The 24,987-nt window shown below is 39.7% G+C and overlaps 1 protein-coding gene across 1 annotated transcript in view; it reads right to left on the bottom strand.

The window, feature by feature from the left end:
- slc45a4a (solute carrier family 45 member 4a) overlaps window positions 1–24,987 on the bottom strand; it is a 60,536-nt gene that overhangs the window by 17,718 nt on the left and 17,831 nt on the right. Inside the window, exon 2 of the mRNA XM_066715818.1 lies at window positions 18,316–18,995. Within this exon, the coding sequence (XP_066571915.1) occupies window positions 18,316–18,562 (247 nt within the window). The 5' untranslated portion in view covers window positions 18,563–18,995. The remainder of the gene's footprint in view (window positions 1–18,315; window positions 18,996–24,987) is intronic.

The raw sequence follows: 24,987 nt of genomic DNA, 5'->3' as shown, positions 1-24,987 counted from the left end.
TTCTTCTTAGCTCAGTAGATCTCCAGGGTATATTCAGCTGATTGGCCTAATTTCATTACAAAAATTATAAAAACAAACTGCAACATGAAGCTGAAAATGAGAGAAAAAAAAATCCCTACTTAATTTTCCACCTACATCTTTTAGAGTATCACCAAACACCACAACCAGTAGGAACTCAAATTTCATTGCGTCATGCAGGTGTTACCACCCTGCACCATGGGCACTTAAGTGAAAGGTGTTCAGTTTTGCTCACAGTCAGACGCACTCAAAATCTCCAGTAGTGCAGTATAATGTGTAAGCAGAAAAAATAAAAAAAGATAATTCATTCAGTCTAACTTTGTGCCGCAGCAATTATTGGATTCAGTGCACACGTGTCAAGTGAAGACATTCAAGTTTCTCTCAATAAACATAATGGATTATTTTTTAATGACTGTAACTTGCTTAAGGGTCAGGTCATGATAAGTTAGCAAGACTAGTAGAATAATCTTTTTTTTTATTTAATGTGTTGTAAATCTTCTTAAGTTTAGAAGCCCTAAAGATAAATTATTCTTTCTGCTTAAACATCACTGTTTAAGCGAAGTTATCTTTCGCTGCATTGCTGTAGTCCACCGAGTACAGCAGTTAGCGTGAGAAGAAATTTCTGGAAGCCCTTATCAGTTGCTACCTCAAAGTAGACATGTAGCCTTTATGCAGACAGGTTCTCAGAATTCACATGAAATAACAATTGACAATATTAGTGACCTGGCTTGGGAACATGTCCCATTATTATATTTCATACCCAACTTTCTTCCCGGTTTAATGACAGAGCTCCTGGATCACTTGTCAGCCTCAACTTCCTCTTCCTATTTTTTGTTGTTGTGAGATTATGGGAAAAAATGCCTTTTTTTTCTCTAACAATTCTCAGTTGCAAAACAAAAAACAATAAACAGATTTAATCAGCCAGATAGTTCTGTTTTTTCAAACAAGTCTCGTAAACATCCAAACAGGACATCAGATTATAGTAAATAATGCTGTGTTTTTCCATCAGTACAAAAACGGGTAACAATACTGAGAGCTGCAAGAGTCACGGACTCCAGGAAATACTTATTGTGCCACAGCGGTTGGAGGAGAAGGGGGTTTACAGCAGGTCAGAAAGAAGCAAAACAAGAGAAAACTCACATGAACTAAAACCAAAAACAAGGTGTTGGATAAAACAGTGAGAGGAACAAAGGCTCAATGTTATATCAGGAGAAGAAAATGGAATACATAACTCTACCGTGCAAGATAGCTGCCTTCAGTGACTCAGCAGACTGAGTAAAGCCAGTGCTTGACAATGAGTAGGTCATTCACAAGACCCCCTAGGTCCCAACAATACAATAGTAGCTTACTGTGCATCTCCTCTTATTAGTCTAGGACGTGGTTCAACTTTTGACTTCCAAAACACATCCATGTGCTGCTTTCTTTAAAACAAATCACATTTAACGGAAAGAAATATTTGAATAATATAAATAATCAGCCCAAACAAACATTTAACAGAAAGGAATGGATCTCAGGTAATCTATTTCTGGAAAACTAAAGCAGCAGCCACAAAGGGTGTATTCATGCACAATCCGCACAACATAATAAGAAATCAGACAGTGGAGCCCTTTAACAAATCTAGTACACATTCAATTTCTCAGACTATTTAACATCTCGCTTTTCACATCAGTCTTCTCATCACATGCATTGCAATAAGTGTCTGAATGTAGGGCAGAGACTGTAGTCTGACTATGTGTAGGCCTGACTCAAATTGTAGAAGAACAAGAGATATATGCACCAATTAGTGAAACAAACCCAAAATCATCGTAGCCTTCAGGTAAATGCAGTAGAACTCTATAACAGAAGCAGGATTGCCGATTCACTTGTCAACAAAACTGACTACCAGAGTTTGGGGGGAGTGCTTTATTTACAGTCTAACAACAGTACCTGTTTATAATTTTCATCCTTTAGTCAAATATTTATCCTAATTCTTTCAGGAACCTTATTACTAATAGGTGTGTGTCTTATTATTATTTGTGTTTATATTTTTATTCATACAACTTAAAAGTCTGGGAAAAAAAACTGCAATCCATTTCTAATCAACACAATTATGCTAAAGGGGTTAAAACAATAACCCTGTTAAAGAAGCAGTTTTGCACATTCAAGCCTTTTATTACTGTAGAAAAGAGGGGAAGTTGAGAGAGAGTGCTCTTCCGAACTCATCCCATTCCTTGCCAGATGATTAGAAATTCTTCTGGACTGGTCTCGAAAGATCCCATGAATCATTACAGTTTCTGCTGAACCTAATTAAGTGATTCATGTTGGAGTCGTGAATGCATCCATTTAAGTAAAACATTGCCTTTTTTTGTTTTGTTTCATTCTTCCTAAATCCGTTTAGCGGTTTTTTTTTGTGAGAAAATCTGGATTTGCCAAGAAATCTGAGTCTTTTTCAATGGTGTGAAAAGTAAAAGGGAAAAGGGGAAATAGGAAGCAATGGGTCAGGGGTTAAGTGCCTTCAGACTTGATGAATGCTGGCACAGAGACTGTTAAGTGGAGAGGAAACAGGTGCGTGCACTTGTTTAGTGTGCTGGTGGAGCCTAACACGGGCAAGTGCACCAGTTCCTCCTGGTCTTACCAGCCACCAGGGAACCAAATGGGAATTGTTAACTTGGCTCAATAAATGATCTTTTACTTAAAACAATTCTAATGTCTTCAGTGATTTGTCCTGTATCAATTGCAAATGAAAAGCAACACAGACACAGACACTGGTTATTAAAATGCATAGTTGGGGTTGAACATTTGAAACTGTCGGCCTATTATTTTGTGATACATTGAGTTTTAAATATGGTTGATTCAATTATACACATTTACAAATGCTTTCTTTTCAGAGTTTAATGAACAAGAGACACACTGAGATTAATAAACACATCTGGTCAAAGGTGTGAAAGTGTCAGCCTGTCAGACATCCATGAGGCATAAATGTTTAAAACCTAATGCATTGTGCCTGTGATTTTAAAGGAAGGATTTTGGGACACTTTAAGAAGACAACAGAAGTGGAGGTATTAAGTGCGGACATAAGATCACGTCATTATTACCACTGACCTCTGAGAGATAGGACGCAGACACAGTGGCCACTGAAGGAGGTGACACAGCAAGTAGAGCTATTCTTGGGACGTACGTTAATTAGTTTACAAAGGTGGCTGACACACACACGACTTTCAATTACCACACAGGGCAGTCTGGGGAGTCACGATCATGTAAAGCATTTGATTATAAATGGTGATGTCCTATAGCTTCTCCATCTCAGTAATGTATCACCGGGTTAAGATTAGAATTGATCAAAAAAGTGATGCAAATATTATGGCTAAATAATTAATCTGCAGGCACTGCGCGCCAGCAACGAAACAGTGCTGGACAATGCGCAAAGAAAGGGTGCTTCGAAGACAAAAATTACTTTCCTTTTGAGAATGTTGTGGTCTGTAAAAAGCACACTACAGCGCCCTGTTCAAGTCTTTTAAACAGATATTAAAGATGTGCATTAGTAACACTCGCATGTCTGTGGTGTGCCATTAAACATGTATATTAGTCACATGTCATTTAGGTTTTAAAACCCGATTGCTCCTGACACCCAATGCTCTCGTTACACAGCTGCACTCTCTCCGTCCCTCCTTTCCTCTCCTCTTCCCTGCATAGCATCAGTGTAAACCACTGTTGCTCTGTGAAGGTCACCGGCATAGCGGTGGCTGATGCACTGAATGATGTTTACACGGGGGCCGCATTGATTGGTAGCTGCTGAGCTGACTCCTAATGTGGGGATGTTGTTGCTTCTGCGGCAATGTATTTCCCCCCCCCCCGTTCCACATCCTGAAGGGCATAATTAAAACTGCATGAATTTCACACAGAACACTTCTATTCCTCTCTTGTGCCCATTACATAATACTGCAGCATTTAACCCTGAACTCACTATGATTCTGCAAGGGAAAGAAAATAGTGCCACTGATATGGTGCTCTCAAACGTTTTGTGGTTATTTATGATTTTGGTCTCATCAACCCTGGTTAAAAACAATGAGAAGTGAATTAACTGAAGTCACAAGCTAGGTTACATTAAAAAAAACAATGTAGGCACTAATTATAATTAAACGGTTCAACCTTTGGGGAATAAATATAGCTTTTACAACTACTGCTGACTTTTCATATTGTATTGGAGATTTTATATATTTTTTCAAATAAATCCTTGTGATGGAAATCTCAGACAATACTACCATGGATTAACCTCAGCCCATGTGTTAAAAAATAGCACAAGTAAAGCAAAACAATACAACAGAGTAAAACAATGAGGTTCTAAAAATGGATGCTCATGATTTTCTTTGTATTCCAGTGAATAATTCAAGGTTTCAGCGAATGCAGATTTATTTAAACACAGTGGGTTTCGGAAATAAAGAGAACAGAGCTATTTTATACTTAAGGAAACGTTTTCAAATTCACAAATACTTCACTAAAGCACAGTATTCAATAGATTCTGCAAAAGCTTCCCAATAAGAAAAAATATATAAAAATATGCTTCAACACAAAGAAATGTACTGATATAAGCATCATAATGTAGTCAATAATTTACCCTCAATGCAACATACACTGCTAACAAGCTATTATAACATAGACCTTGCCATGCAGCACATTGCCAAACTTTCCACCAGTGTGTGAAATGTGGCAGACTATTGAACGAAGGCCTGTTGAGCCAAAGCAACAGCCTGGCACGACACTGCGAACCACGTCTCGGAGGCTCGTAATCGGAAACTAGGGCTCCAAGCTGGAGTCTGTCCTCAGCCAACATGATTTTCTCTGAAACATCAAGGGACTGTCACTGAAATATTGTGTATGCATGCAAGGTTTAGAAAAAGAAAAAGGAAAAAACAACTATCCTGATTATATTTATTAGTCCATTGCTTATAATAAATAGTAAAAAACAATTACCTCAAAAACCATAACCGAACCAAAAAAACATTAATACACAAATACAAACACAATGTTTTTATTTTATTTTATGTTATTAAGTTTCCCTTTTATATCCCCCAAACCCCAGTTTCGGTGGTTTTGAAGCCATTGTAGCTAACTGTGGCTGGCTTGCAATTAAACCAATTTGCTTTAGTCCGAGTCATACGTGTGCGATGGAAACCAACCTCCATTTCACACTGTAACGCTGTCAGCACCGCTCTGTGTGTCACAACGGCTGGAAGTGGATATAGCAGGTTGCCTTTCTATAACTTTAAACTCCCCATACACTCCATATAGCAGGCAACAGTTTGTATACACAGATACTGTACAATTGTAAACAAATACACATGTAAATATTTGATTTCAGTTGTTTACAACCCTTTTCTGCTGGATACTGTATGGCTGGGATGTGATAGAGGGAAGAATGAACACCCCCTTTTAATAGAAAGAATAGTTTGTTCATAGGATTGCCCTTGAGGAATACAGACCGAAGTTACGAAACTCTCTCCCAGGATGCACAGGAGCTCTGGGAGTCTTTCATGTGTTCTCTTCTACAAGAACATAATTCTAAGTCTCCTGACATGTTCTCCTAAAAGAAAGGGGCTTAAACAAGTATATTTAAAGAGCTTAACAAACTGTAGTGTTCTTCTCTATAAGCAATCATGGATGTTTTCACCTTCAGGACATATGGTACAATGCATCACTGTCTATTGAATTCCTTATCTATGCATTTATAGTCCTTATTAAAGGTACACTGTATTGCCGATATATTAAGTGCAAAATAAATGTAGTACTTCTATATTAATTTCCAAGAATTCAGCATCTTCTGCCATGTGGCTGACAACATATAAGTAAATAAGTGCCTGTTCTTTAAGAAAATTTGACAATTAGGATTTTACACTATAAAACTGCAGTTTACACAGTTCCAAAATGTTTCAAACTTTAGTAATACATTTTAACAAAAAAGTGACGGTCTCTAAAAAAAATACACATCTGTAAATGTATTGTTTTATAATGAAAGTGCTTGGGACGTTGGTCTACTGCATTAAAATGCAATCAAACATTACTTAATTGTTCAGGTACTACTCTGGTTTAGAAAACGAAACCACAATGCTCAAACATGGCAGCTTTTCCAACTCCATCTGTAAAACATTTCCAACGATGCATTAAGTATGTGAAAATGTGCGAAAAGTTGTGAAACAAATTTTGCCTCAATGAAAAAGAAGCAACTCAAAAGCCAGCGGGGGCAGAGTGATTGATCAAATGGGGGCACAGACTCAAAACAATTCCGTAACAGTAGAACATATTTTCGAATGCAGTGCTTAATATTTACGTAACCTCCTGAGAACAGCGGATCTTTCTTATCTGCCAGTAATGCCAAAGAGAGCTCCATTGAATCCAAAGACCTACGGCCATGTGATCAGCAGCCTTGACTGTGCCATGGCATTCTCTGCGGTTTGAAATATACACAGGATCATTTCTTGACCGATGTACCACAAGACTAATGTGGCGGCAAGCATATTAGTCTGTGGCAATTTGCAGGGTTATTTCTGTTCACTATAGTGCTCAATTAAACAATCAAATTAAAATACACAAAAGACTATTATATCAGCCCCCCCCCACTTAAAAAAAAAGCTTAAATGACAAATGGGATTCACAATGCCTTATCTACGCAGTGATTGGTGCTCACCTCCCTCTTAAATCATCCACAACTGAAAAACAGGAAGCTAAAAATGTGCTGACTCAAACATTCCCACCATACTTACCAATCTTTGTAACCTCCATTGTTATTTTTTGTGTTGGAGGTAAACATTTGTGGAAATGGTCTCCTTCTTGCTGTCGTTGCAAATAGTTAACATTTCTCGCTTCCTTTTAAAAGGGGTGAACCTGGCATTTACAGGGATTAACCTACATTATAGCATAACTGAACATCAGATATTCCCCTACATTGTACAGTATACACCCAACATGCATACTCCGCAGTTCACACAGAACAGGAATCGCAGCGGAAAATTCCCAGCACCCAACATAAACAGCAAATAGGGTTCAATCCATTGATTTGTCCCAGCAACTAACACCATCGGCATGAATACCATTTTCTCTTTAATACAAAGTGCAACTCTTGTGAATTAGCTTGCTCTTCATTAGTGGATCATTTATGTGTCTCCCCATATATCAGAGCTCTACTGTTTATATCTTTGAGTGTTGCAGCAACATGGGCACTTTCAGCTATTTCAGCTTGTTCACATCAATGCAGACCAAACCTTAAGAATAAGTTCTGTATCTGCTAACTACTGATTTAACAATTAGTGCAAGTCAAACCCTTCTGCTTCATTCTGTTGATCTCATTGAATCTCTACTTTTGTGCACACATATTCAAGCCATTAGAATCTTACAGGTTATCATGTTGGAACAAATTGCAAATCTCAGTCCTTCCTTATCAATTTATCTTACAGTTGTTCATCATGCGTTCGTTTTCCACTGCGGACACTACATGCAAAAGGCATTTTTCTAAAATGTATTGAACATCATAAATACAGAAGCCATGCTCTGGGGCATTAGATGAAGAAAAATAATTAAAAAAAAGCAAGCTACGGTTTCCCGCCTAGGGCTACAGAGGATCTCCCATCTAAACTAGCTGTAACTCTCGCTGTAGCAAAACTAATCAATGGCACAAATGAAGTGACATGTTAGGCCTTCATTCTGCGCACAAACAAAATGGAGAATGATTTTTTTTTTTATATAGAATTTAAATCAATACAATTGTACTACTAGTGGTGGTATCTATTGTAGTCTGTTGGCCAATCCCAGAACACAATTCACTTTACTTGATTTTAAATTTTAAGGCTCAAAATTGTCTACAGTCAAAAGAATGTCTGTAAATGTAAGTACTATCAATAGTGGCAGTTTATCCATCAAATAGAGTTGTAAACTAAAGTTTGGGAGGACGACAACCCCCAATTTCACATCACTCTTACTCCAAGCACAACCAATCAGACGCACCATTGCGTACTAAACACACTATCATAAAGGCCATGTTACAAGTTCCTTTCCCCTGTGTCAGTAGCTCACTCCCATAGTGCTGCAACCACACTCCCACTTGCTTAAAACATTACAAATAACATCTTTATGACTTTACAGCAGCCCTTGGCTCCTCCCACCGATGGCCTCCTCCTCATTGACAGACCACCGTTCCCTCAACCAAGCAGGTCAAGGCCAAATAAACTCCATTACTTCAACCACTATTATCTCTCACCTCCTTACATAGGGGTTCTGTAGATTAAAAGTTTTATGATCTCTTTTCAAAGACAGACTAATTTGGAAGCTTTAATTCAGACTCTCCATGCTAAAGTTCTTAAATACACAACCCACAAACTTCAGAAACACCACACACAACATGAAGGGTCATGGCCCACCCTTTCAAGGGATTATGTGACCCAAGGGCTTTTGATGTGTCTATTAGTTGGATGGTGCCAGCACCATTAAGAGTACCACACAGCAAGTAAAACCGGCAGCTTAAACAGAGCAGGGATCAAAAGACCGTTGCTGTGAGTCCATGTGCAATATGAAAAACACCATCTTATTAAGGCCTTATGCTGTACAAGCACTTTAATCCAATACTGTCAACCAAGAAGGCTTAAAGGAGAGTAAAGTGAGGTGGCTTGGTGAAGAAAGTCCTTTCCCATCCTCTAGGGTGCATTATACTATCCCCTCTCCCATTATACAAACATGAATACTCAGACCACTTAATTGAAACCTAATTTTATTATTGAAGCTTAGTTGTTTTAGAACATACTTTAAACCGTAAAACATCGAGCAACCATGTTATGATCATATTATGTTGCAACCGCAAACAGACCACATTATGTATTAATGCTGGAATAAGTTTGCCCATAAAATGCAATGCAGAATTATCTAAAAATAATCAGCTGGGCTAGTACTGTTGCCCTGCAATTACTTGAGTTCTATGACCTGAAAATGAGCCGTATTCCCATTTGGAAATAAAGGTTCTACTCAGTTTAAAAGAATACATAGGCCTGGGCCTTTCTTATTTGAAGTCTAACACTAGTTCTTTAAATAGCAAGTCTCAGGGATTAATAAGTGAAGGACTCTGCGACTAACAGCTGCATGTAGATCTTCCAAAGAAAAAAACATTGCACAGTCTATTAAACTCAAGGTCAGGGAGAAGAATCTGCAGCCATGCAAGCCTTCAGTCTTGATTTTTTGTTTCTCAACTAGATAAGCAATTTCCAGCAAACAAAGCTCGAGCCAAGCATGTGTGGTGTGCAGAATTTCTGGAGATAGATAGAAGTGCAGGGAGATGAACATTTGCCCCCTTTCACACGCATTCACACTTGCACAAACATTCAGCATTCCCACACAAACTCACTCGCAAAGTACGCCTATATACCCACAGATCACACAGCTGGCAATGCGTAATCATTATTTCATCAGGCACAATCTGTTAGACTGGCACTCCAATGGCCTCTCAATCTCTCTCCAGGAGCCAGTCAGATTACAGAAATTGTATTATTTCAGAATTGCTAGGATCAAACCCATGATGCCATATGGAAAAGAAATGTATGAAGGTTTTTATTTTTAACAGAGCATGATTAAAAGCCTGGTAGGCCTTATATTGTTATGTAAGCAGACCTAGAGAGACTGTTTCGGGGCTATTATCAAGCTGTCAAATTAACCAGAAAGGGATATCAGTCACTTTATCAAGACATTTTAAATATGATTCCTGGCATATCAGAGATCACATCAATGAATATTATTATCGTTGTGCTTTTTCAACTTCTGAAGCTGCTTTTGGGATGGATTAATAAACTTTCAACTGTATCTATCTGAGAACTGAAGCTGTTCAAAGAATAAGATGGATGATGTTACTGACCTGTTACTGATACAAAGCTCCACGAGACTAAACCAAAAGTCTATTTTACTATTAAAACCATCCTGTAAGAGTGAGAAGGCTGGAAATCCTGGCCAAATTCAGGATGCAGCTTTATAGATGTTCTTATGATGAACAGGAACGCTTTCTTTATAGTTCCCCCCTTTGCCCGTTGACCCCACAAATTCAAACAGAAAAGTGCCCAGAAAAGATGGCTCAGACAAGAACTCTTCATCCAAACTAACCTGACAGAATGCAGCCTATCAGACAGGACCTAAGGCTGGGAAGACTATGAAAATATTCTGCATATTGAAGCCACATCACAAAGAATTATCTTTGACTTATGAGGCCTGTCATTGTAAAAGAGTCAAGCCCAAAACGGGCACTTAAAACAATATTTTCCCCCTGGATCCTTAACATTTCTCATCAAAAGATGTCCAGAAAAAATCTGCTTCAAAAATGAATCAAATATTCATATTCAAAAATGAGTCATGTCCATGCATTCCTGCAAAGAAACAATATGCCATCTTTCCATTCATATCTCTGACGCGTCGAGCTCTTTCAAACACCTGAAAATGAATGATAACTTTCATTCACCAGAAACAAAAACGCCATCATATCTGCAAGCCTTGTTGCCTTGGCCTTCACCAGTCAGGTGACAGAAAAGAAATGACAGCTATCTCCCAGAGCAGCAAGTATGTCAGCCCAAGGACAGGTTTAGGATGTTTAGGTATTTAAGGGGCTGGCGGAGCAATTCTCACTCTACCCGGTATCTATTGGTTTGTGAAACTGGGAACTACCGAGCCATTATTGTCACTTGCTGGTTATTATAAAAATAACTGACAGTGTCACTTTGGCAAGTCCCAAAAAATCATACCTAGAAACTGAATCAATAAAGATACCAGGGCACACCTTGGTAGAGGAAGGTCTCCCAGAGAGCACTGCAGCAGTCACGCTCACACATAGAATGGGTTTCAGTAATATGCCAAGTGAAAGAAAACAAAGCACTATTCATTTATAATACATGAGGGAAAATGTAGAATATATGTTCTTTGATGAGGGTATTATTCTTTCTACTACATATCCTTAAAAGCTATCAACAATACGAATATACTGCAAGCAGGGAATGGCACAACACTGCAGTTAAAGGCAGGGGTCTAAGAATGTGGGACTTTTTCTCTTGTTTAGTGGCCTGATCACTATAAGAATCCTTACTTGTTTATAATCTGTTGCTCTAGTCTGGTTGTTACATTTAAATGTTCCTTGTGGAATTTGTCAACCAGACTTGAGACATAAATAGCACACATGCACTTAGAACTGCAAGACCTAGGCACTGGATCCTTAAATCAGAAGATAATGTTTATTTTGGTTTCCAGTCTTTTCCAGCAAATACCATTCAAAGCCAGGCTGCAGCTGAAGGAGTTTTTGTTCAGTGCGTCATACAGTACGCAATGAAAATTCTCAAAGGGCTGCTGCAGTCATTCATAACCCTTCACCTCCGTTTGTTTGTTTTTCACCGAGAACTGTGAAAAATTCCGTTAATCATTTATTGATAAATAGTGAGTTGTTTTTAAAATGTACCAGCACACTATTTCTTCATACTGTTGTTTCAATACGACTTCAAGCATTTGGATTTTTATGCACTGTTACTCCTATCCTGGGTCAGTAACTCTCAACAGACCAGTGCAGTGTCATATATTTCAGTTGTGCAAATACTGTTTTGTTACCAAGAATGTTGAAGGCCAAACAAAGTGGTTAACACTAAATCATTTTCATACGGCCCTAAAGAGGGGTCTCTGAAAGCCAATACTGCTTACCACCACGAAGAACAAAGAGCACAACCATGGTCAAAACTTTTAAAACGAAGACAAAAGCGTGAAGATTTTTTTTTTTTGAGAAAAAATGTCAAGGTCTAATGGATGATCTAATGAAAATATGATGCTGATAGCTAGGCCATTAAAGAAAGCTGTCTGCTTCTGGTTTTATACACTAAATCACTACAACAACATGCATTTATGTTCCGGTGACTTAGAATGATGATAACATTTTATTGAGAAGCAGTCATCTATGTGGATACTCCACGGATTGTCAAATAACTTATGAATTAAAATAAACTTGTGTTGGTATCTACTTAATAAGTTAATTCCCTTTGTATTTATGGCAGCTGACCATAAAGAAAATCAGAATACAAGAATCACAGCATGATGACAGAGAAAGGTTTGATCTGGTTCATGTTTCCCTGGATAAGGTCGTCTGCCCATCCATCCATATTTACAGTACAGATTCTCACCCCAGCCTGAAAAAGCACTCTCTTCCATCAAGTCCACATCACTGTGCTATTCATACCATTTAGTTAAGATGATTTCTGCATAGTTAATTTCCTTTAAGAGAGGCAGTTATTAATAGAAGTAATTATTAACATATAAATCCACACTGACAGCATGCAACACATGCTATAAAAATGTTAACACTGAATAATTAATGTATTACAATTAATATTTTAAAAAATGTACTGGGGACAAAAGCAGAACCACCCACTCATGCGGTGATATTTTCAGACCCAATCTGGAGTTTGGGAAATGCACTGCTTTTCCATGTTCACAATGTCAGAAAGGCCTGTGAGGCGATGACCCTGGGCCAGTGAAGCAATGTGAAAGCAGCCGAACTCAGACAGAGGAGATGCTGACCTGAATCCTGCGTTTCACAATGTAAGCACTCATAAGTTAGCGTTGTCTGTGCCAGCCACCCAATCTGAGACCGGCAGACACTGGCATTCTGCTTAGGATCGACCCACAATAGGATTCAAAGATGATGCCATTTCATTCGCAGGGTACTTCACGTCTGACTGAGCTGTCTCAGGAAATGCTGTCACTGGAGATAAGTAGCTCCTGTGCTATCTGGCCTGCCCTGTCACTATCCGTCTCACTCGCTGGCCAAGCAAGAGCTCCAGGGCAAAATCAGCAGGCTGCTCTTCACTGTGGACACGCTCTGGACATGAATAACAGTTAAATAATAATGGCTGCATAATCTGACTCCGCAAGTAAAATGCAATCTTACTGCTTGGTTCAGCACAAATGATGACACTGAACTCCTCAGAAAAAAAGGACTGAAGCAAGCTGATATAGCCCCTACTATATCAAGTAACCCAAAATGGTGTGCGTTTCTGGTGGCTATACCATCTAAATAGCTCATACTGGCTCTCGGTGTTGGTCTTGCTCTGTAGCTTGAATTAAACTCCTCTACAGGAGCAGTGTGACTTTCTTTCAGTGATTTTTAACAGGTTTCCTAAAAGAAAACGTCTTACTAGGAGGGGGTGGGCGGGGTTGGACGGGGTTGGACAGACACAACACAAATGGCACAAATCAACCTGAACTCTATTAAAATGGCATGGGCTCTAAAACATACACAGATCATGAGAAAACACCTCATCTGCTCCTCATTGAGCATATCCTCTGTGGAGCCATTATCCTTTTCCTCGGTTTTCACTTTATATTATGGCTGATCCATATCTCACTCTGTGCCAAAATTATTCCATTAAAACATGCCTCACAGTAGATGGCCTTATTATTTTTTTTGTAACATTCAGAGTACGAAAAGCATTATTTTCCACTGTCTGAAAATGATAAATCAATTGAAAAATTTAATTCTTTAAATCTCATTATTGTAGCTCAATTACATTTAATCTCAGCTTCCACCGTACTGATCACCAGCTATGGTCTGTTGGCTAATTGTACATTACTAGCTATACAATAAAACAGGTCCAATTTCACAGATGTTGGCAGTGTCCATTTAAAACTGATGGGGAAGAAAGGAAGCAGAGAGGCGGTCTTATCCTGAATCAAAACATGTTAAGTAGCATGACTTAATCCCCTATCTATTCTCTTTCAGATTGGATCCCAGCCTGAGATATTTTGCTGAAAGATAAAATCAGGAGATAGAACTTTTGTTTTATTATTTTTCTGCCGAAACACAACTCAAAGGATGAGCTACACAAACTGAAGAGCCAGATTCTACTTCACAAAAGGCATAACAGTGTATTAAAACTCTGATGTCAAATCCTGCACTACTGCACTTTGTCTTGAGGCCTACAGCAGCTGTTATTCCTCTGGATGCAGGTTCCCATGGGAGGCTGGGCCTGGCCTGTTAACACTCCAGGGGAAAGAACGAGTGTCCGTAGCCTCACATACTTAACCCTTGAAGGTCTAGTCTCAAAGCTCGATGACCCTCATGTTGTAAAGACTTTTGGCAGAAACTTCGAGCAGTGGAGGACCCCGAGAGACCTTTTTGATTCTCCCATAGAGTGGTGGGAGATGATGAGGGTTAGAACCAAGGGCTACTTCATTCAGCTAGGGAAAACGGAAAGCTTGTGAGAGGCGGGTGAGAAATTACCATCTGAACCAGCGCCTGAGTCTGTTACAGCTCAGAGGCTTTGACCTGGCTGATGAGGTGGCCCGGGTGAAATGGAGCATCTCCGCCCTCTATAGAGAGGAACAGGAAAATATCAAGGTGCTTTCCAGGGTCCGAATCACGGAGGACGATGAGAAACTTAGCCACTTCTTCAAGAAGACGAAGGAGAGGCGGCCTACAATTTTCTCCATGATCGACTCCTTGGGGCAGGAGGTGGAGGGCTGTTGAAACAGTGTTGCGGGACTTCTACAGGGAGTTGTACGATCAGAAGGTGGTGGATCAAAATCTGATCCAACACTTTCTGTCCCTGTTGGAGTCCTGAAAGGAAGGGGACGAGGAGGAGGATCCAGAGATCAACACCACTGAACTCTCCCAGGTGATAAAGAGTCTCCACTCTGGAAGGACACTGGGTCATGATGGGATCCCTGCTGAATTCTATAAGATATTTTGGAAGGTGCTTAAGGAAGATCTGGCACAGGTCTTGGGGTCAGTATACAGAGAGGATAGACTAAGGATCTAAAGAACTGGCAGCCGGTCAGCCTCCTGTACACCAACTACAAGATACTGGCCAAAGCACTCATGCTCCTGCTGCAGCGGCCACTCCCTCAAGTCTTAGGTCCCGACCAGATCTGCGGTGACTGGGGGAGATCGGCGGCCAACAACACCATGCTGCTCAGGGATGTTGTGGCCTACTTGAATGAGAGAGAGCTTCCCCTGGTCCTAATCATCCTGGACCAGGAGAAAGCCTTCGACGGAGTGGGCCACGAATACCTGCAGCTTGTGATGGAGAGGATGGGTCTCGCTCTTGGCCTGAGGAGATGGGTAAAGATCAATTACAGCAGCCTAAGCAGCATTGTACTTGTGAACTGCCACCTGACCCAAACATTTCCGGTCAGGTTGGGGGTTCAACAGGGTCTTCCCCTGTTGGCCCTGCTGTACGTCCTCTGTCTGGAGCCATTCATGCAGGCAATCCGCTGGGATGCCTGGGTGACAGGTTTCCACCTCCCGGGCAGCGGCAGAGAGCAACTGAAAGCCCTGGCCTACATCAACGCCGCGGCTGTGGTCTGCCAGGCCAGGGTGGAAGAACTGCTGGACAGCTTCTGCAGAATGATGGGGGCTGCTGTAACTAAAGTATGAAAAGATCCACGGCTGGAGCACAAGGACCTTGACGATGACTGGTAAGGTGCTGGTTGACCACCCTCTTCCCTATTCTTCTCTATGTAGGCATGATATTTCCCCCAGACAGGCATACCAGTAAGTTAATTACTAGAATCATATTTCGGTTTGTCTGGGGGAGTAAAATGGAGAGGCTGAAAAGAGTACTGATGGTAAAGGGTGCCCTGGATGGAGGTAGGGGGATCCCTGATGTTGTGCGGCTCATTAAGGCGCAGGGGCTGGCATTTGTGGTTAAGAACATCCAGGCTGCTGGCAAGAAAGTGAGTTTCATGAACTGCCTCTACTTTGCCAGCAGCCTGAGACCATTAGGCCTCTGTGCCATGGATAACACCAAGCTGCACTCGTGGGATCCCCTGCTGTTCTACAGGGCGCTCCGAGCCTTCGCACTCGAAGTAGGCCTCCACAAAGCATCGCTGTTTGCCAGTTGACCAGCAGAATAGAAGATTTTCCTCCCGAAACCTGCAGAAATATCTGGGCTAACACTACACATGTTTGCCTCACAAATACGCAGAAAGATGTCTCTTGGATGGCTGTTAGTCGGTGTCTCCCCACTCAAGTGTTCATGTACAGAATGGGTTTGGCCTATTTCACACCTGCCCCTACAAGGGCTGCCTCGGAAAGGAGACAGAGGCTCACATTTTTAAGGAACGCCCCTCCGCTTGGAGGGTCTGGCTCTCGTTCTGTATGTTCCTCCACAGGTTTGCCGTACCTGTGCAGACGACCGGCCAGCAGATCCTATATGGACCAGCCTGAGGACTGACAACATCCACTCTGAGGTGCTGGTGGCGTGTCGTCTGCGCAGTGAAACAGGCCCTGTGGGAGGGACGGAACATCTGCTTGTTCAATAAGCAGGAGCTGCACCCAAAGACAATCGCAAGGAGGGGCATGGTCCTAGTGAGAAACCACATCAATCTGGAGATCCAACAGAGGGGCAAGGAGGAAGCCTTTAAGAACTGGAAAAATCCAAGATCTGGGGGAGCTTAGAATTCCATGATGGGATCCCACCTCCGGGGACGGATGCTCCCCCTGCTGGAGCCCGAGTCCAAGTGTTTTTACTTGTCTTTTAACATTTTATAAAGACTTGTTTTAAAAAAAATGTTTTATTGTTTCGATTGATTTTATCTAATGTATTGATTGTTTTATGTTTTTTTTAAATGCATCAGATTGTTTTGATAATTTTTTGTTGTATTGTTTTTGGCAGTTTGCCAAATTTAAGCACAAATTTAATTGCTTTATGCTTTAATGCATTTATTTTGAATTCACTTTTGTATCTTGTTTCACTTTAAGAGTTTAATGTTTTAGATTTTTTTTTAGAATAGATTAAAAAAAAATTATCATAAGAATATATTTTTTTAATGTTTTTATAATGTAATGTAAAATACTTATTCAATAAAACAGTATTAAAGCATCCATTGTTCTTAAATACAAACCTGCTTGGAGGAAAAAAAAGACGAATTATAAATAACATAAAAGACTGTTTCTATGTTCGGCAGCTGATCTCATTCTCTGTGAAGTAAAACAGACAATATTCTCAGCGGGGTTCATCACACCGTACAGTAACGGTTTTGTTTTGCGGTCCGTTTACGCAGTATTGATTTCACACAGAACACTAACATTTTTATTTGAAATACTGTACTTAAGTCAGTCACTATTGATGCAAATTCTGCACCATACCCATCTATTTTTAAATCATATCTATTATTTAATCCCGGTGGATTACGACAGCAACTAAAGGTAGGGAAAGTCCTGGGTAATTGAAGTACCTATGGGATTCACTTACAATTGATCATTCCTAAATAGGTTCAAAAGCCCTTATGTGTTCCATGTCTTTCTTACTGCTGCTGTGATTTTTTTCAACCTTTATTCTTCCATAATGTACATAATGCCACACAAATAGTAGCATTCTGAGAATTTAGGCTCGTATGATGTTTAGTTTGAAACATCTTTCTTTGACACCAGAGCTGAATAGCATTGTCAATTCTCTGTGCTCTGTTGTCTGAGTCATGGCCTGAAAGAAAAAAATAACTACATTTTTAGTTCCTACAAGGTGTAATGCAAATATCACAGTTCTCCAGCACTGTTAAGATGTCCCACTGCAGCTCATACTCATCTGTATTTAATAAGAGTTGCATAATTCCTCTATCTGTTAAAAACAAAAAGGACTAACATTTCAGATTGGAAGGAAAAACAAAACACAAGAATGACTGACCTGGCAAGCTTAAGTAGATCTGTATTCTTTTTCAGTGTTGGGGATTGTGTTTCTATTGTGCTCAGCAACAATAAACACCTCAAGATAATTTGTGCCAGTGCAGCTTGCGGAAGGTATGTTTCAATGTGTACTGTTTCAACAACTAAAGCAGAGGTATAATTTTAGGGCATAAACAGTCTGTTTTTGTCCAAAGGAACCAATGCAACCTCATTGGCTGAATTCATACTGAAGTTTTATACAAGTCTTTAACTGGTAAAATCTGAAAAATAGGACAACTTCTATACCCTGCAAGAGAGAGCCCTTACAGGGACTGCAGGTACTGTACTGTGTATTTGGAACATTTTCTCACATTGTATTAATCTGTTCTCTCCAAGTTGTGGTGCTTACTTTGATTGGCACAGCACAGAATAACACAGTCAGCTTTATACACATACCCCAAGGTTCACAAACATGCCAAACCACTGTATTGTAAGAATGGGACCAATCCTTAACTTCAATTAGCTCATGTTACTTTTAGATACTTTGATTACACGACCAATATCTGTTGACATGCTTTTCATCACGTATGGCTGTTTAACTTGTGTATGACAAAAGGAATTGCCAAATGAGTTGATGAGTTGCATTTAAAACGAGCATTGCTTACCGATTTGCAACAACACTGGTGTGACAAGGGCAGTCTCCATGGCGTAACAGAATTCCCGTCCAAACATCACGGCACCATGCATCACCCAGCGGCGCATGGGAATGCGGTCTATAGAGCCCTCGCTGACCGATTCATCCTGGCTCTCGACCTCTTTCCCACCGCTGGCCTTTTTCACAGGGGCCACAGCAATATCCTGGACTTGCATAGTATCCGAGTCAGCATTCTGGGGAGCCATTGTTGTCAGCATATATGAAATGATATATGTGTATATATTATATAGAGAGAAAGAGAGACAGAGAGAGAGAGGCAACTCAAACAGAATATCTCGTTGCTTTTTCTTGGATTGCACTTTGTTCCTTTTGTTCGGTTTCCTTCCTTCAACACTCCAGAAATTTCTCAAAACAGGAATACATCCCTCGGGGTCTCGAAAGAGGTATTCAGATGTGTCCGTCTGAGCACAGACAGGTTTTTGGTAAGGATATTGAAAAACATATGGCTTTTGTCGTGGGTTTTACTGTCTACTACAATTAGTAAAAATCCATATTAATTGCCATTCAGTTAATACGAGTTTCATGATTTCGGAGGAAGAGGTGCTGAAGAGGGAAGGTGAGCAGTGGAGCAGTGGGCGGGCGACACAAGTGGGAGCTCCTCTGTGAATCCCCATCGAGTGGCTGATTGATCTGCAGAGCCCAGGTCCGGAGAGGGAGAGAAAGAGACAAAAAGTTAGCAAGCTAGTGAAGAAAAACAGTCACACACACCTCATTCTGTTCAAAGGACAATACAATGTCAGCAGGCCAATAGGGGAGCTGCTCCAAAGCCACCGCTGACTGTGTGTGTCCAGGGGAACATGCTTGGAGGATGCCCATCGCAACATTATGAACCACAAAAAGGCCAACCCTCTGCTCTAGGCATAACAGCTCATGTAACCATGCCTACAGAAGCCATGGTTTCTTTTTAGACCACATGAGGCTTAATCCTGGGTGCCACATTAAAGCCTTTTGAGGTCAAATAGAGAAAAACTTCACACTTCTGGTTAGAGCTCCGAGATACTGAAAAAGGACTAAAGCTAACTTTACTGACAAGCTCAGTTTTCATTCACACGTCAGTGCATCAGAAGCAGATTAACCTGTAATGTCAATTACATAAAACAAAAAAGAAACAAGAAAGTTAACAGGCAGATACAAAACTGTACATTTAAGAGGAAAAAAAACATCCTCTTGTGTTTTGTGAATAACACCACTTTCAGGAGCAGCAACTTGAATTCTTAAGGTATTTGAGCACTTAGCTGCATTAACATGTTTCTGCAGATTGCTGCCCCTTACAGAGATTAGCCTTGCACCACAACACTAAAGGCGTTTTCCTGAAATAAACTGTTTGAAAACAAACAGACAGAGGCATAATAATAATAATAATAATAATAATAATAATAATAATAATAATAATAATAATAAACAGCTCATGTAACCATGCCCCTCTTTAAGCTACTTAAAAGGAATAAGATCTGGAAAAATAGCTACCAAATTCTATTGATTTTTCTTTTCTTTTTTTAATACAACTGTAAAATAATGGTCTTTGTTCATTTATTAATGTGAAAGTTTCTAACAAGTACAACAACTAATCTGCAGAGCTGCAACTAATTGCTACCTTTTATAAAAGATCCAGCGGATTAGTGGTAGGAGTGTGTTACAGACCTCCCAATTCTGATATTCAGAAAGATGTTGCATTGTACAGTGTAATCAGGACTGCATGTAGCAAGGATGTGGCTGTTATAATCGGGGATTTCGATTCCCCAAACATAGACTGGGACAGCCCAGTTGGGACTACAGAAGCAGAGAAATGGTCGAGATGGCAAACGACTGCATTCTAATTCAATTTGTCAGGGAACCAACCAGAGAGAGAGCATACATTGACTTGATATTTTCAAATGACCAAGATAGAGTCAGAGGGACACTAGTTAGAGAACCAATGGCAAACTGTGATCACAATATAGTTAGCGTTGAGGCATTCTTTCAAAAAACAAAGACCAAGTCTACAATTTTAGAAAAGCAAACCTTGAAGGTATGAGGCAGCACTTTTTAAGAGTTAGACTAGAGCACATTGGATACAGATTCAGTTGAAAATGGATGGTTATATTTTAAGAAAATACTACTTGAGGTTCAGGAGAAATTTGAACCAAAATGTAGCAAATTGAGGACCAAAAAACACTGGCCAAAAAGTATGCAAAAAAATATCAAGAGAAAGAAAATGTTGTATAGCGCATACAAAAGGGATAGAGACAAAACAAAATACAAAGAATATGTTGAACTTCAAAGAGATCTTAAGAAAGGGATCAGGAAAGCAAAGGAAAATAGAAAGAAACACAGCTCTTGGAGCTTAAACTAATGCAAAGAGCTTTTTTCAATATTACAACAGCAAGAGGTCAATAAAGGAGGAAGTGAAACAGATAAAGGGTAAAAATTGAAGTATCTTGGAAAATGAACAAGATGTGGTAAATGTTCTAAATTAGTATTTCACAGAGGATTTTACAAAAGAAAAAACGGATAACATGCCACAGGTTAACAACCAGTCCAGTCAAACCCTAAAAGAGATCAGGATAAATGAGGAGGAGGTACTAAAGGGACTAGCAGAATTAAAAACAAACAAATCACCTGGGCCAGATGGGATATTTCCAACAGTATTTTTATTTATAGGCCGCTAACTCAAATATTCCAAATGACACTTAGAACAGGGGATGTGCCAACTGACTGGAAGAAAGCAAACATCATACCAATCCACAAGAAAGGGGACAAAACTGGCCAGGAAATTACAGACCAATCAGTCTCACCTGCATCACTTGTAAAATGTTGGAAAAAATTATTATACAGAAAATAGAGGAGCATCTTAATGAAAACCATATTCTTGGTGATAGGGTTAAGACGAGGCAGATCATGTCTTACTAATTTATTAGAATTTTTTGAACATGCAACTGCAGCTGTAGACCATGAGAAAGCATATGATATGATATACTTAGATTTTCAAAAAGCTTTTGATAAGGTTCAACACCAAAGACTGATCCTCAAATTGGAAGCTGTAGGCATTCAGGGTAATGTAAGTAGATGGATTATGAACTGGTTGATGTATAGGAAGCAGAGGGTGTCGATTAGAGGAGTTGCTTCTAACTGGAGTGAGGTTCTTAGTGGAATTCCACAGGGATCAGTACTAGGGCCTTTTCTTTTTCTAATCTATATTAATGATCTGGACTCTGGGATAGTTAGCAAACTTGTCAAATTTGCAGATGATACTAAAATAGGTGGCTCAGCAGATACAATCTTGGCAGCACAGGCTATTCAAAGGGACTTGGATAATATTCAGTTGTGGGCTGATACCTGGCAGATGAATTTCAATGTGGACAAGTGCAAGGTAATACATGCAGGTAACAAAAATGTCCACTATAACCACTATATATGGGAGGAATAGAACTAGATAAAGTAACGGATGAGAAAGACCTAGGAGTCTATGTGGACTCCTCACTTTCTCCATCCAAACAATGTGGGGAAGCAATAAAAAAGGCAAATGGACTGTTAGGGTATATTGTCAAAAGTGTAGAATTTAAAACAAGGGCAGTGATGTTCAGACTGTACAATGCACTAGTTAGACCTCATCTGGATACTGTGTACAGTTCTGGGCTCCACACTTCAAGAAGGATATTGCTGCTCTAGAGGCAGTTCAGAGGAGAGCAACCAGACTTATTCCAGGTCTGAAGGGAAAATCCTACTGAGAGACTGAGGAACTGAACCTTTTCACCCTGGAACAGAGGAGACTATGTGGGGACTTGATTCAAGTCTTCAAAATCAAGAAAGGCATCGACCACATCAAACCAGAGGAGCTTTTCCAGATCAGCAGGGACACACGCACCCGGAGACACAAATGGAAATTGGGCTTCAATTCATTCAAGACAGAAAACAGGAGACACTTCTTTATACAGAGAGGCATCACAATCTGGAACAAACTACCCAGCGATGTGGTTGAAGCTGAAAAGTTGGGAACATTTAAATATAGACTGGATAGGATCCTTGGATCACTTAGTTGCAAATGGTCACCAAATGAGCATGATGGGTCGAATGGCCTCCTCTTGTTTGTACACTTTCTTATGTTCTTATTAAAGCTAGTAAATGGCACAGGCCTGCATTCCGGAGCATATTGTAGTACGCCCCGACAGTTCTCTGTATAAATCCATTGCCTTTTTTGGGGATGAAAAGCAGACAAATAGCAATACTCTTAGTAAGGGTGGCAGCAATGTGAAAACTCCATCTACAGAAAATCCCATTTCAAAGGCATCTTTGTTATCTGCTGTTTACAGATAGTTTGTTTACAGCAGGGAGTATTAACCTGTTTAGACAGAGCATACTTTATTAGGTAGTGCAAAATAATAATTATCCCTAATTACAGATATGAATACACTCACACTGCACTAGCATTACTCGTACCTTGCTCAAAGACTAGACACTTGCCGATTCACCCTGAGGTGTCGGGACTAACCTGAAAACTAGGACGATAAAGATCAATATTATCCAGTTCTGCATGAGCTCACAAAATATAATTTGCAGTCTAAAACTTTGGAGAATGATAATTGCCTTTGATTACAGCACAAAAGCAATGCTTTAGTTTACAATATCGATTTACAATGTACTCTTACACCACAGTTTCTGGACACGGATCAACTAAAGTCAAGTTCATATAGTGTTGATGAACTGGGCTGAACTGGGCACAATTGTAGCAGCTTCCTTAACTAATGATGATTTTTCCAATAACCGGTAAAACACTTTTTTACCACCATTTCAGGTCCAAAAGCACACACATGCAACCTGCTTTGTGTGATCATATTGTCAGTATGAAGTAGTCTGACAGCAAGAGCTCCTTAATAAGTTATATATCAATAATGGGGAAATGTAGGCCTGCTCTTCCAAGAGGTCTAGGACTTTCAAAGTGGGTAGTTTGGGACACTGCTTTCTATAGCAGAGTCGCATCAGTGGCTATTTCACCATCTTTACCTAGTATTCTATTTGGCCTTTAAAATCAGTCATTTTGCATCTTCTTTACTTCCTTTGAAAAGGCACTTATGCAAGTAGTATTATAGACAGCATTCAGAAAAATCACAAAAAAAAAAAAAAAGAATAGAATATAAATAAATACCCCCCTATTTTCTCCACTACTGGGCACTCTATGTGCACTTCACACACTTACATTATGATCAAAAGTTGTTCGATGGAGTAGCAGTCTGCCTTTAAAAATGGCAAAGCCATTAGGAGTAATTGCTTTGTTCTCTGGAGACTTGGGCCGAGATTACATTTTCCCTGCAATCTAATCGCACTCTAGCAACTGTCTGTATGAAATCTTCTTGAGTCTTCCCCCGTGACTCTGCTTTAGAAGAGATACCGTCATGAGAAAATAAAAAAAATAAAAACGTATAATTCCCAAGAACCAAAAACCCTTCATGTACTGAAAACGTAAACGGAAGCATTCTGTTACACTGTTGACGATATTGCCAATGCAGATGGCAGCATCACAATACCTGTGGGTGTTGAGGCGGTTTTAAAAACTGCAGAGGAAAACACTAAACATTACTGTATGCATAGAAAACACAGTAGCTCATCATAAATATTTTAACACCTGATCAAAGAGCTGAAAGGAACTAATACAGCTGACATAATGTCCCAAGGATACTGTGCAAAATCCACATCCCCAGCTAAAGAGAGGTTGATATATTAACACGGCCTTTGGATATCAGTTAATTCCTTAAAGAGTTTCCTTTTTAAAACCTTTGTGTGGAATTGTACTTTAAAACTCTTAAACATTGCACATGGCACACATGCCACTTATTTGCTAAACTAAATGGCTTGCTTAGTATGTGAAGAATTGTATCACTGTGGTTTCAGTGCTTTCATGTTATTTACGTGATAAAATCCTTAAGTTTGTAAAGATGCACATATTCTTAAGACTAGTAAGAGATAATTAAAATAAATTTGCCAGCTGTTGATTGCAACCTCTGGGGTGTTTATGAGAAGCTCTCTAAAACCACCATGCTTTTCTACCCCCCTCCTCACAAAAAAAAAGACAGCAAAAGTCAGCACTCTACTATTTTTTTATGTATCCAGATCTGTGCCTTTCCAATCCATTTATGGTCTGTTTAAAATTTTAAATTCTGGCACCAGTGGTGCAGTGGCAAAAATACACAACAGCTTTAGCTCCACGCATAACAGAGCAAATGAGGAGGGATGAACACGGGACACGTTCCACCAAAACCTCACTGGTTTCTCCCGAGTACAAATTAGAGAGCAGGTTCAACTGAAATGAATGGGCCTTCATATTAGTGAAGTAGGTACACAAGAAAATATTGGCAATGAAATACATTAATTATTGACATTATAAATGTAACTCTACTCTAATAAACAGCTTTACTCTTTGTTACATTTCAGGGAAACACACACACACACACGTGTACAAATAAATTAATACAATGATTAAAAGTAACAAAATTATACTGTATTCATGTCCAGACATCTACAAATACTAAGCTTCTGCAAGGCTCAGTTAAGAAAAAAAAGGAAGTTACAGCATTTACAGTCTGCTCTGATAAACTGCACCCGGGAATATGAATGATATATATCAAGCTTATTTTTAAGGCTGACCTAA

This window comes from Amia ocellicauda, chromosome 10 (assembly GCF_036373705.1).
Source record: "Amia ocellicauda isolate fAmiCal2 chromosome 10, fAmiCal2.hap1, whole genome shotgun sequence".
Classification (NCBI taxonomy): domain Eukaryota; kingdom Metazoa; phylum Chordata; class Actinopteri; order Amiiformes; family Amiidae; genus Amia; species Amia ocellicauda.
The sequence above is the reverse complement of the archived record's forward strand: the minus strand, read 5'-3'. Positions and strand labels throughout refer to the sequence as shown.